This window comes from Myotis yumanensis, unplaced genomic scaffold (assembly GCF_028538775.1).
Source record: "Myotis yumanensis isolate MYYU_CA2020_CCGP unplaced genomic scaffold, mMyoYum1.0.hap1 SCAF_16, whole genome shotgun sequence".
In the NCBI taxonomy this organism is placed as follows: domain Eukaryota; kingdom Metazoa; phylum Chordata; class Mammalia; order Chiroptera; family Vespertilionidae; genus Myotis; species Myotis yumanensis.
In genome coordinates this window covers 3,898,809-3,912,788 of record NW_027223767.1, presented here as the reverse complement: position 1 = coordinate 3,912,788, position 13,980 = coordinate 3,898,809, and the positions used below count along the sequence as shown (strand labels likewise).

The 13,980-nt window shown below is 54.0% G+C and overlaps 1 protein-coding gene across 1 annotated transcript in view; it reads left to right on the top strand.

The window, feature by feature from the left end:
• Positions 1 to 13,980, top strand: part of LRRC75A (leucine rich repeat containing 75A) — a 53,216-nt gene that overhangs the window by 19,801 nt on the left and 19,435 nt on the right. The window contains exon 2 of the mRNA XM_070393724.1: positions 12,925 to 13,053. Within this exon, the coding sequence (XP_070249825.1) occupies positions 12,925 to 13,053 (129 nt within the window). The remainder of the gene's footprint in view (positions 1 to 12,924; positions 13,054 to 13,980) is intronic.

The following is a 13,980-nucleotide window of genomic DNA, read 5'->3' as shown; positions in this document are numbered from 1 at the left end:
TGGTTTTTTTAGTGATAAAGTATACATAACAGAATTCACCATCTTGACCACCTTTAGGTGTACAGTTCAGTTGCATTAAGTACATTCTCATTATTGTGCAACCGTCACCTCCAACATGAACACTTCATTTTCCCAAACTGAAGCCCTGCTCCCCTCCCCCAGCCCTGTAACCTCCATTCTTTCTATGAATTGGATGACTCTAGGTACCGCATATAAGTGTGATCGTACAGTATTTGTCCTTTTCTGTCTGGCTTATTTCCCTTAGCATGGTGTCCTCAGGGTTCATCCATGTTGTTACATGTGTCAAAATTACAACTTGTTTTTAAATGTTCTTTCTTACATTGAGCTGGGAACCATCTTCGGGCAGCATTTCTCACTCGCCCAGACCCCCTCTGGGAGCAGAGAGCAAAGGAGAGAGTGTCGGGGATACACGCACCCCAGGACCAGGGCTGATGAAACAGCAGGTTGGTTTCTGACGCTCGAGGTGCGTGGGTGTCCGGGCTGTGCTCCTGACCGAGGCCGCACGGCCACAGGGGTGCTCTCAGCCGGCTGGCCCTGACCTTTCCGCCCGGTGTATCCATCCCCTGGGGAAATGCCACCTCCAGTTGCATTCGGTGTGTTCGTTTCCTAGGACTGCCGTAACAAAGGCCCCCGACTTGGTGGTTTAATAAACAGAGATTTGGTCTCTCACAGTCCAGAAGCCAGAGTCTTGGATCCAGGTGCCAGCAGGGCCCGCTCCCCAGAGAGGCTGTGGGGAGACTTCTTTCTTTGCCTCTCAGCTCCCAGTGGTTATGGCTGCGGGACCCCTCCCTCTGTGTGTCCTTACAAGGACACCTGCCTCTGGAGTTAGGGCCCACCTGGGAAATCCAGGGTGATCTCATCTTGAGATCCTTAATCACATCTGCAAAGACCCTTTTTCCAAAGGAGGGCACATTCACAGGTTCCAGGGACCAGGACGTGGACATGTCTTTGGGGGCCACCATTGAGCCCTGCATCCCACACCTGTTTCTGCACAGTGTGTGGGTTGACCCCAGGCGTTCGTTCCCTGCTCCCCCGGGCACGTTTAAGGCTCGGCCCTTCTTCCTGAGAGGCCCCTCTCCGTTCTCCGGCCCCGGCCTGGAGCCTGCGCCAGGCCCCTTCACTCTGCAGCGCTGGCTTCTCTCCCTGGCGGCTTCCAGGGCGGTTCCCTCACGGCCCCAGGCAGATCTCTCCCTTCTCCTGGGAGCCCTCCCGCCCCAAGCTAGAATGCGTGGGGGAGGGACAGGGAGTTGAGTCACAGCTCAGGCCTGTTGCACAGACCACGTCCCCTCCCTCAGGAGCAGCTGCTGTGTCGATCCAGGACTGAGAAAAGACAGCCTGCCCCGCCTGCCACCCTCTGGACCCGTTAACTTCCTCCGGGGACTGTTGATTCCAGCCGCAGGAGCAGCTCTGTGTGCTCAGCGCGGGTGGTGTCAGCATCCCAGCTGTCCGCCTTTGCTGTTAATATTCAGAGCTTGCTGCCTTCCTCCCGCCTCACTCTGTTGCAGAAGCTGTGGAGTTTGTCTGGGGGAGAGAGACAGATACAAGCTAATTGCCCGAGGGGCCTTCCTTCTGGGAATGGGTTTAAACCCTTGAGTTTAAAAGGGAAGGGGAGTGGCTGTGGTTTAAATTAGCATGACAGCCTCCTTGTGTGGCTTCCCCCCACTTCTCCCTCAGGTACCAAAGACACACACAAAAAGATGAAAAATGCTGAAAACAAACGAGGGAAACCGTCTGGGAGAACCTCCTCCAGCTCTGAACAGTTGGAGCTGGTTCTGGGCTCCCCAGGAACCCGAGACCCCCAAAGGCAGAGGAGGCCCCTTTCTTCACAGTGGCCGTCAAGCCTCGCCCCTCTGCACGTGAGTGAAGCGGGGGGGGGGGGGGGGGGGGGGGGGGGGGGTGTTGCTCCCACCTTCTCCACACGCCTCCCCCGTGGCTGCCACTTCTCTGAGAGAAAGCAACTCACAGGAGTCACCACCACAAGGCGTGGCCACCAGGAGTCCAGCATGGCCAGTGGTCTGGCCACGGATGAGACAAGTCCTGGAATACGGACACTGTTGTGGGTGTCCATGGACTCCGTCACGTGGCTGGTGCTCCTGGCCACCAGCCCCATCCTTAGGTGAACTGGGGGCCTGCCTACAGTCACCTTCTTAACAAGCACACGATGCCTTTGTCACTGCCGTCACTTAGGGAGTTCCAGGGGGTTGAGGTTTCTGTGCCACAACTGGGACAAAGACCAAAAACATGTTCCTCATGATAAATCCCAGCGTCCCGCTGACCGGCAGGCAGTCCGGGTCTCACCAGACGTGCCGCCTTCAAGGGTGAGCGGGTGGGAAAGCCCTGGGCGCAGGGTACATGCTGTGGAAGTGAACCCTGGCGCCCAAAAATGACCTACGCGGGATCCGCAAGAAATGAACTTTGAGGAAAAGGAACAAAATGCCACAAAAAGAGGCCAAGCTGAGATGGGGGTGGGGGAGACAGCAGGGCAAGAGGAAAAGGGAGGTTAATGAGCAGAATAAGCATCTCAGGGTATGAAATGGTAGCCGACATGCAGAGACAGCGGAAGTCGAGTCGATGCTGCAGAACAAGAGGTCAGCCATGGGGAGGAGACGAGGCCCTCGCGAGAGTGCACTGTGGGGAGAGCAGGAAAGACCAGGTCAGGGGACGCTGAGCCCGCACTGGTTTTGCTGAGGAGACAGGCTGTAAGAAGGTCCGTGTGGTAGATGGAAAGACCCAGCGCTGAAGGTGAATTTAAAACAAACATCTGCAACTGGACAAATGTGGCCACGTGTGCCAGGCAGAAAAAAACGGCCAGATACACGTGCCCCCTAGTCTGTTCCCTCCTATCTCAGGAAGCAGTCTGTGTTTGCCTGACAGGGTCTTGGGACCTTTTATTCTCAAATTGTTGCATAAAACACATAACAAAATTTACCAGCTTAAGAAGCATTTTTACAATTCAGTATTGATAAGTATATTCACACTAGAGGCCTGGGGCATGAAATCTGTGCACGGGTAGGGCCCCTAGGACTGGCCGGCGATCAGGGTCAATCTGTGGGGACCAGCGGGGCAATCGGGGGGGGGCTCCCCCTGCTGGCATCCGCCTTGGCTGGCCTGGGGCCTGCGGGCTGGGGGCAGCTCCTGTGTTGAGTGTCTGCCCCCTGGTGGTCAGTGTGTGTCATAGTGACCGGTCATTCTGCCGTTTGGTCGATTTGCATATTAGGCTTTTATTATATAGGATTGTTGCACAACCCATCTCCAGAATTCTTTTCATCTTGCAAAACTGAAATTCTGTGCCCATTAAACAACCACCCCTACCCCCAGCCCTTCTCCCTGGCAGCCATCATTCTACTTTGTGTCTGTGATTGTGACTGGTCTAGGTACCTCATAGAAGTGGAATCATCCTTTGTGACTGACTCATTTAGCATAAGTCCTCAGTGTCTTATATGTCATGTGATAGAGCAAATGTCAGATTTCACTTTTTATGGCTGAATAATATTCCATTGTATGCATGTGGTGCCACATTTTGTTTATCCATTCACCATAGAAGTCAATGGACAGCAACTTGGGTTGTTTCCACTTTGGGGCCATTGTGACTAATTCTGCTGTGAACTTGGGTATAGAAATAATCAAATACCTCTTTGGGTCCCTGGTTTTCATTCTTTGGAGTGTAACCCAGAGGTGGACGTGCTGGGTTATACGGCGCTTGTGTTAATTTTTTGAGGAGTCGCCATACTGTTGTGCACAGTGACAGCGCCGGTTTGCATTCCCACTGACAGTGCACAGGTGTGCCAGTTGCTCCATGTTCTGGGGTGGGCGGGGCGGGCGGGGGGGGGCGGGTCTGAGAACTGGACCAACCAGAGAAGGAAAGTGGATTCATCTTAAGAAGGGAATGGCTGGGGGTAAGGGGGTTTGCAGGGTGGAGATGAGAAATTGAAGAACAGATGGGGTTGTGGGAAAGATGCAGAAAAGGAATTTTAGGAGTTTTGGGGTGTCACAAAGGGGTGCCCTTTTTGTGATGCAGAGAGATGGTCGTAGTTATCAACGGCTTTTCAAGCTGCCCTGTATGTTGACCTGGTGCTGCCAAGGAGGGGCGGTGCTGGGACTGTCAGGAGAGGCAGCTGGAGGTGGGTGGCGAAGACCATCCTGTGGGCATCTGGGCAGAGAGAGCAGCAAAGACCCCAGAATCGGCAGCCTCGGAGCCGTTGCAGGAGCAGAGAACGCGGCGCTGTGAACCGGACTTCTCTCAGCCAGGTTGTCTGCAGGTGCAACTGGATGGGAAGGGGTCTCGGGTAGGCTGAGCTCAGGAAGGAAAGCCCGCTGTGTTCATTCGAGGGCAGAGCTGGTTCAGGTTCCCCCGCAGCGCGGGCACCAGGCACAGGAGTGCGTCCAGCCACGGGAAGGCCGGAGGGACAGCCAGCTCAGCCCCAGCCGCTTGAAACCCGTGTTCAAACCTGAATGCAAAATACCCAAATGTATTATTGACAGAGTTGTTTTAACATTTTTTTTTCCGCTTAAAGTATTACAAAGGGTATTACATAAATGTCCTTTTTTCCCCCCCGCCCTTGACAAGCCCCTGCCCTCCCTTACCCCCCAGTGTCTTATGTCCATTAGTTATGGTTATATGGGTGCATACAAGTCCTTCGGTTGATCTCTTAATCCCCTCTCTCCTCCCCCCCAACCCTCCCTGGCCTTCCCGCTGCAGTTTGACAATCAGTTTGAGGCAGCTCTGCCTCTGTATCTATTATTGTTCAAAAGTTTGTAATGGTCTTTATTATCCATGAATGAGTGAGATCATGTGGTATTTTTCCTTCATTGACTGGCTTGTTTCACTGTTTTAACATTTTTAAAAAATGAAAGTGGGCTCCTGGACCTACCATCTCCAGTTACACCAACAACGGCCATGCAGGGAGGAGCTGGCAGGCAGGCAAGTTCAGACAACCTGGTCATCCACCCAGGGCTCCCGATGCTGTTAGACACGGCCCAGGCCCTGGTCCCTGTGGCACCAGCACACAGTCCCGTGGAGTGAACGTCACTCCTTCTCCCAGAGACCGGCTGTGGGTGTGGGGCGAGCGTCCCTGTCCCAGACCCTCTGCACCTCCACCCAGAGCTGCTGCTGCACAGGGGGCACCTCACTGAGGGGTCAGGGCGATGGGAAGAGGAGAGAGAAAGCCAGCTGTGTCCAGCTTTTCCAGGACCCACAGGGAAGGCCTTGGGATGAGAAACCCTTCCCAGGGCGCTCCCTCCCTCAGCCCCTTTCTCCGGGGTCTCCACTCTTCCAACCCTGCAGTTCTCACACTGCTTTTGGTATCAGAATCTCTCTTTACACTCTTTGTTTATCTGTTTTAGGAAAATCAATTAACGTTTATCCAGTCATAATGACAAGTACAATTTTAATATCTGCAGCCTTTTCAGAAAGGGTTTATAGGTGACTCTCCATTTACTATAATGTCTTAGTAAGTAAGCACTACTTTGTCATGAAGAAAAACTCTGATCCAAGATCATAATCATGTAGTCCTTCACTGAACACAATATCCTATATAATAAAAGCCTAGGTGGCATGACACCCTTGAGCAACATCGTCACAACATGTCTGCCACAAGATGACTGGCCTCACGTTGTCACAATATGGCCACCACAAGATGGCTGGCAGGGGAGGGCAGTTGGGGGCAACCAGGCCGGCAGGCAGGCAAGTGGTTAGGAGCCAGCAGTCCCGGATTGTGAGAGGGATGTCCAGCAGTCAGACAGCCCCCGAGGGGTCCCAGATTGGAGAGGGGACACCCCCCCTCCATGCACGAATTTCATGCACTGGGCCTCTAGTACAGTTAATAAAGCAGGACATGCTTTGAATGGCAGTAATGTGCAAAATCCAGGTTGTAGAAATGTTAATATAGTTTTCGCTACATCAGAATTCCATGTAGGGGTTTATAGTTTGGGAGTTTTAAGGACAAAAAAGAGCAATTATTTAATCCTTACATAGTAGAGATGCCTGAATGAATAACCACTGGGCATTAACATGGAATTTACCAAAAAAATTTTTTTTAATTTAAAAGACCGACCTATGTAACCTAAGTCTTTGTATTCTTTTTCATGTACCTGGATTGCATGTTCCATCCCCAGCTGGATGTGTCTCTCACATTGGAGTCTCTCTCTTTCTCTTTCCCTCCCTCCCTCCCTCCCTCCTTCCTTTCCACTTTCTCTTAAACTCAGTGGGAAAAATATCCTTGGGTGAAGATTAACAAAAAAGAGCTAGTCTCTTAGCAAGTTGAATGTTGAGAACACAGTTTTGTGTCTATAATCACTGCCTGTGTCGGGTTCCTATTGCAAGTATGTGCCCTTAACACCTCACCCATTCCCCCAGCCCCTGGTAACCACCATCCACTCCTTTTTTGAGTTTGGTTCTTTTTAGATTGCACATACTATACAAAATATATAGTATCAGTCTTTCTCCTTTTTAAAAAAATATATTTTTATTGATTCCAGAGAGGAAGGGAGAGATAGAAACATCAATGATGAAAGAGAATCATTGATCAGCTGCTTCCTGCACACCCCACACTGGGGATCAAGTCCGCAACCTGGGGATGTGCCCTTAACGGAATCGAACCCGGGATCCTTCAGTCCACAGGCCAGCGCTCTATCCACTGAGCCAAACGTCTTTCTCTTTCTGACTGACCTCCCTTAGCATAATGTCCTCAGGCTCCATCCATGTTGTGGCAGGTGGCAGATGTCCTCATGGCTGAATGGTGTTCCATGGCATACCTGGTGTATCACATCTTCCCTTCCCCCGCCGATGGACGCAGGTGGTCTCCAGTCTTAGCTGTTGTGAACTTGGGAGTACAGGTAGCTCTTCCATAGCCTGTTTTCACTTCCTGTGGATATATTCCCGAGGCGGGATCGCTGGATTGTATGGTAGTTCTAGTTCTCGTATTTTGAGGAACTTCTATACTCTAAAATTCCTGAGGACTTCAAAGAGGTTTTCTGTGTGTAGGCTACATCTAATGAATACTATTTACTATTTTAGAAATCAAAACAAAAATATTTTAAAGATTGATTTATTTATTTAAAATTAATAAGCGTGTCTGAAAGAATTTTTACAAAAATTCTCCCTTCCTCCAAAAGAAAAACCTAGTGGCAAGAGTGGCATTGTTTCATGGTTTTGCGAGTCTCTTTAATGTGCGGCTCAGCAGAGAGCTGGGGCTTTCGCATCGGCTGCCCCTGCTTTCCGTCTCTTGCAGTCGGTGGTTTTAATTGAAGTCTGCAAAGATGACTCGGGCATGTCGTTGAAAGTGGACTCCGCAGCGCCCCTGGGAGGCCTCAAGGGCCCTTTCCACGATTGAGAAATGCTGTTCTCACCTTCCTGTGTGACCCTCTACTTAGGTTTTGGAAAGCCAAATCTCTCACTCTAGCATTTCTCTTTCCCTTGGAACGAGTCCCCAGCCCTGGTTCTTCAGGCTCCAGTAACGTGGGCCCCACTTGTGTGAGATGACGTGTGCTGGCCCCTGGCCCCCAGGTCCCAGGCCAGTGACACTCGCCAAGCCGAGCAGCGGCTCAGGCACAGCTGCCGTTCCCAGGTTTTCTGCTGAGAAGCCGCCCACAGTTCCTCGAGGTCGGACCGCTTAGACCACATCAGGAAGCTGGGATTCGCCCTGCTGCCTGGTATTTGCAAGGCAGACCAGACCCTCCAAGGCCAGCGCTGTTTGCAGGGGGGTGTGGAGGAGCCACAAGGTGACTTCCATCCTTCCGCTGCTCATCTGCGTGCAGAGTGGGCAGAGCACTTGAGGGTCCTCACTGCAGCATCAGTGAGGCCGTTGGTGCTAAATTGTGACACACTCACCCTGGCAAACTGGCTTGGGGTGGGGTGGGGGCATGGAAAAGTCCACCATGGCCCGCGGTCCTCAGCACATATACAGGGTCCTAGAGCTGCACAAGCATCGGTGGGCCTAGGTCGGCCAGAGTAAGGAAATAGAGCCAGCAAATGCGGCAGCCTGTCTGGTCCCATCGTTTTCCCTGCTGGTGGGAGGGCAGGGCCTGGGACTCCTGGGGAGACCCTCCTCCCCACCCCGCCCTACCTCCCCAGCCCTCCCCTTCCCAAGCAATGACTATGGACTCAGGCAACAGCGGCCTGGAGAGAGCCGCCCCCTGATGGGAGCACAGGGAGGTGGAGCCCTGGGGCAGGACATTTTGTACCTTCCCCACTGCCCCAGCCTCCTGGGTTCTCTGTGTCCTTCCAGGATAGGATGGCCTGCACTGGCCTGTAATGGAGGGGCAGATGGGAAGATGGTGCAGGGCTGGTGGGAACACAGCAAACCTAAGGATTCCTCCCGTCTCTTTCGCTGCAGAATCCCGTGTGTTTGCAGGGGGGGGTAGTAGAGAGGGGAGGGCCAGGCCGCTGCAGAGCTGCTCTGCTGAGCGCTGGGCCTGCCCGCTTCCTTGCTGACTCTGCTGACCTCCGTCCTGTCACCATCAGCCCCCGACCTTGGGACACTCTAGTTACCGACCGGTGCCATTTGCCCGCCCGTTTCTCAGATGGGAAGTAGATTCCAAGAGGCGAGAAGTCACTTGCCCACAGGCTTACGTGACTTGAGGGCTGGGTAGAGCCTAGAATCCAGGGCTTTCTCTCAGGAGCAGGGGTGACCATAACAGAAGACCTCCAGGCCTATGTCCCGGGCAGGGTACCCCGACGAGAGGAGTCTCGGGCAGAGCTCAGGAGGACAGAGGCTGGTGTCCAGGCACTGCCCACCTGCATGACAGGCGGGAAAGGAAAATGCACCCATCTCCTTCTCACTCCCGTGGCCACAGGCAGCCTCTGACCGTGAGAATCACCTCCCTCCATTTCCATCCGGCCCCACTTCCCTGGCCCGGGGAAGGCAGCCTCGGCCAGCGACACGTGGGCACAAGCCCCGGGACTTGCCCCTCCCTGGGTCCCAGCCGCCTCCCGCCCCATTTTGCACATTTCTGGGCAGTAGTTTGTATCCTGAGGTCACGAGTGTCCCAGGGCTTCAATGCGCCCTGTCTGTGTCCAGCAAGCTCCCTGTGACTTCCGGGTTTTTCTAGACAGGTCATGGCATGTGACATCTCAGACGGGTCTGTGGTCAGTCCTGGCCAGGGTGGCTCAGTCGGTTGGAGCGTCATCTCCTATACCAAAAGGTTGCAGGTTCGATCCCCGTTGGGGCACTTGTGGGAGGCAATGGATCTATGTCTCTCTCTCTCTCAAATCAAATTTTAAAAAGTTTAAAAAAACATCATATAGGTCTGTGATCCAAAAAGTGAAGAAGCCCTGTGTGAGGGGAGGAGGGGCCTTCCTGAGGGAAAGGGACAAAGGAACGGAAGGGGTGAGGGGAGCTGTGTGAATGGTTCTCTTCCCTGTGGAAGGCTTTCCACGTGTTGCTTGCTTTTATTTTCCTCACCTACATCTAATGGTAGGTCACTGTCCCCATTGTACAGATGAGGAAACTGAGGCCCCCTGGCCTGAGGTAGCTGGCCCGGGCTGCAGCCTGGCTGAGGGTTGAGCAGGCCAGGACAGACAGCTATGGCAGCGTTGCCCTTGGCTCTCAGAGGCCCGGGGCTCTGAGAACATGGCAGTCGGCATGTCAGCACCTCCCTCCCCTGCATCCCTGCCAAACCTTGAGCGCCTGGATCTGGGTTCCCAGTAAATTATTTCAGCAGCCGGAGACCTGGTGCAGGGCAGCAGTCCTCTGAGGTTAATTCCTGCCGAATGGAAAACAGCCCCCAAGGCTGGCCCCTTGATGTCCTCAATGAAGCTTGAAACCCATCCCTTTCTAACAAAGAGGAGGAGGCAGGGTGCCCCTGACCCGCAGGGCAGGACCTGGCTCAAGCCTGTGAGGCTCCCTGGTGGCAGAGGGCCTGGCCCCGCCCCTCCAGATCTGCAGGCAAAGACCCTTTCTTTGCTCTTAGAAATGTCTGCCACCAAACCACAGAACAGCACCCTGCCCTCCGGCCTGCCTGCCCCCGGGTCCCCCTTCACAAGGGTAGTTAAGTCAGCGCAATCCTTCCAAAACAGGCCCTAGGCTGGGCATGGGTCCCCCCTCCCCCCGCTCCCCTCCCCTCCCCCCACGCCTGAAGTTCACTGTTGCCACCTGCATCCGAGACCATTTCAGTGTTGAGCTGCGGTGCAGCACAGCCCTGTGTGGGGAGGGTCTGCGGCATGAGGACCGAGGCGAAATGATTAGTCAGTGCCCATCCCCTCCTATAGTTAGAAAAACAGAGGAAATGGGTGTTTTTGCTTGTGATGAGAACTTTCAGGATGTTAACGAACTAACTTCAGCTGAGTAAATGTGAATGAAGATCTAATTGGCTTTATTAAGTGATTCATGAAGGCAGCATCCCATCTAGTCATTAGAGCAGTGATGGCGAACCTATGACACGTGTGTCAGAGGTGACACATGAACTTATTTTTTTGGTTGATTTCTTTATTAAATGGCATTTAAATATATAAAACAAATATCAAAAATATAAGTCTTGCCCTAACCGGTTTGGCTCAATGGATAGAGTGTCGGCCTGCGGACTGAAGGGTCCCAGGTTCGATTCCGGTCAAAGGCATGTACCTTGGTTGAGGGCACGTCCCCAGTGGGGAGTGTGCAGGAGGCAGCTTAATCGATGTTTCTCTCTCATCGATGTTTCTAGTTCTCTATCCCTCTCCCTTCCTCTCTGTAAAAAAATCAATAAAATATATTTAAAAATATATATATGTCTTTGTTTTACTATGGTTGCAAATATCAAAAAATTTCTATATGTGACACAGCACCAGAGTTAAATTAGGGTTTTTCAAAATGCTGACACGCCGAGCTCAAAAGGTTCGCCATCACTGGCCTAGCAGGTGCTCTGAGTCACCTGGGAGGTATTCAGGGGCGGAAAGGGAGGCACTGAGGAGTTGAGTATTTCAATCCTCTGGGAAGTCGGGGTCGCCACCTCACTAGTGCTGGCAGGACACCCCACTGAGCGCTTTAAAATGTCATTCCTGGGAGAAGTGCAACTGCAATTAGGTTGGTTAGTAAGGTTTTGTTTGGTATTGTAGCTTAGCAAAAGTGACTCCACTGTGGCCTGTTATTATTTTTTTTTTTCTTTTTAACAAGGATCTACTCTTAATAGTTTTCAAATGTACCATGCAGCAGTGTTCATTGTAGTCATCCGTTGTCCATTCCCTTCCTAGATGTCTGGCCGTTGAAGTCAGTCGCTCAGGGCCTCAGTTTCTTCATCTGTAAGTTGGGAGTGATGATATAAATTCTGAGTCAGGCAGGGAAGGCACTTAGAAAGGTTCAAGACATCCCGCTGGTCTAAACCAGCTGGGTCGGGGCGGGGGGGGGGGGGGGGGGGGGGGTGGGGGTGGGGGGGGGAGGTGGCATCTTTCTGGCCAGCTCCGTACCCAACGAGGGCTGGTTGGTATACCCAGACCCAAGGAGGACAGGCCCCCACGTGCAGACACCAGGAGGGTAGAGGTGGGCCTGAGGGCCTGGCAGTCCTGAGGCCCGGTGTCCACGGCTGAGGCTGCACCTTTGCACCAGCAGTACAATTTATTGCCAAGATTTATTGCCAAGACATCCCACAGGACAACCCCTGCTGGAAGTCACCTGTCACCCATACTTCCTGTCCCCGACAACAGGAACTGGGGAGAGGGTTTGGGAAAAGGTAGAAGGTGTATACGTGCTCTTTCACAGTGGAGGGCATAAAGTTTAGTCCAACACTAGGGTAGAAAACCATGTTTCTTCTTCAAAGCAGTTTCTCCATTTCAAGCTCCCACCACCTTGGCTGGTGAGAAATTCAAGTGTGGTCATGTGTGGGGTCCACCCTTGCCTGGGGATTGTGCAAGAGTTTGGGGTCTTATACAAACAACATTTGGAGCAGGGCTACTGGGTCCCGCTCTAGTCCAAGTGCCGAGGGCCTCGTGCTGGTGGGCAGGAGTCTGCAGGGCCTCCCAACAGGGCTCTCATATGTGTGTGGGACCGCCCCCCCCCAGATCCTTGTCCCTCCTCAGGCTTAGGGAACCTCTGTCCCATGTCCCAGTGGGTTTTTTTGTTGTTGAAAGTATTACATAGGTCCCCCTTTTCCCCCCATTGACCCTTTCTAGCCTGCCCCCCTCCCCCCGCCCCAGGCTTTTACACACTATTGTCTGTGTCCATGGGCCATGCATATGTGCACACAAGGTCTTTGGTTGATCTCTTCCCACCCACCCACCCTCCCCCGCCTTCCCTCTGAGGTTCAACATCTGTTCCTGCTTCTATGCTCTGGATCTGTTTTGTTCATCAGTTTATTTTGTTCATTAGACTCCACATACGAGTGAGATCATGTTGTCCCTGTGGTCTCTGCCACCGTTCCCACCCCACTCCGTGTCCTTTGCACCAGGCCCCCTCCTCTCCCCTTAGGAGGAGCCACGTGACACCCTCTCTTTGGGAGTCCTGGTGGGGCCTTCCTCCTGGGGCCTGGCAGCTTCTCCCTTAACCCCACAGCTCAGCCCCCTCCCTCCAAGGCACAGGGACCCCGAGTCAGGTCACCCACAGAGGAAGCAGTCAGAACGGCCTCAGAAGCAAGAAAGAGACAAACATCAGGGCATGGTCCTGTCTCCCGGCTTCCAGGTCTGAGGGATGGAGAAGCAGCCGGGCGCCTGGCCCGCAAGCCTCGGCCTCGTCCTGGGGAACCTGAGAGGTGGCAGCCGGGCCTCTTGGGAGAGGGCCATAAACCGGAGGCCAGGCTGCAGGCTTGCCTGGTTCCCTGGGACACCCTCTGGTGCTTCCCGGAAGGTTAGGAAGCCTCTGGGGAGGGGTGCCCTCCCTTGCCGGGGCCCTGCTGTGTGGGAGGCTGAGCTGCCTCCAGGGGGTTGCTCTGGGCGTTTGGGTGGGATGTGAGGGTAGGGCAGGACTGCCCCTGACCTCTGTGCACCCTTCGTCCTTGCAGGACCTCGGCATGGAGTCGACCTCGCTGGATGACGTGCTGTACCGCTACGCCAGCTTCCGGAACCTGGTGGACCCCATCACCCACGACCTCATCATCAGCCTGGCTCGCTACATCCACTGCCCCAAGCCGGTAGGCGGCTGTGTCTAAACCAGCTGGGTCTGGGTGGCATCTTTCTGGGCAGAGCAGCTCCGTGCCCAACAAGGGCTGGTTGGTATACCCAGACCCAAAGAGGACAGGCCCCCACGTGCAGACACCAGGAGGGTAGAGGTAGGCCTGAGGGCCTGGCATTTCTGAGGCCCGGCGTCCACGGCTGCGGCTGCACCTTGGCACTGGCAGCACAAGTTTTGTTTGACCATAAGGTATTAAATCTGGATTTATTGCCAAAGTTTAAAAATCCAAATATTTCACACAATCCCTATGTTCAGTTGCCCTTGAAAATGGGGAGCTCCAGCAACTCAAAGCCGGCCTTTCGATGAGTAGCCACCCACGATGTGGGGCCAGGGCCCCCTGTTCCATCGGCGGCGGTGGCGGCTGTGCCCTGCACAGGCTGCAGGCACAGAGGTGGCAGGAGACAGTGCTGATCCCGCCCTCTCTTCGCCCCCCAAGCCGTGGACACTGGTGCAGACTGTGTCCACCGAGGGGGGCTTTTCCTTGTTTGTACAGAGGTGCCACCTAAGTCTGGCGGTGGCCCTGCATGGCCTCAGTCCCCACCCCAGGTGCCCTCCTCCTGAGCTGAGTGTCATTTTACACCCACCACCCTCCTCATGCCTGCTCACGCCTGGCCCGGGCACCGCAGGCGCTGCTCAACCCCTTCTGGGTGGGAGGGTCTGTCCCTCTTCCTGCTGGGGCACCGGGCGGCTCATGCAGACCCGCCCACGGATCCCCTCCTACCGGAGGAGCTTGGCTGCCACACTGACCGCACCTGCCACCTGTCTCACACATTCCCTCCTCCAGACTCTGGTGGGCCTTCCTCCCTGGGCCTGGCAGCCTCTCCCTTAACCCCACAGCTCAGATTCCCTCCCACCAAGGCAAAGGGACCGCGAGGTCCGGTCACCC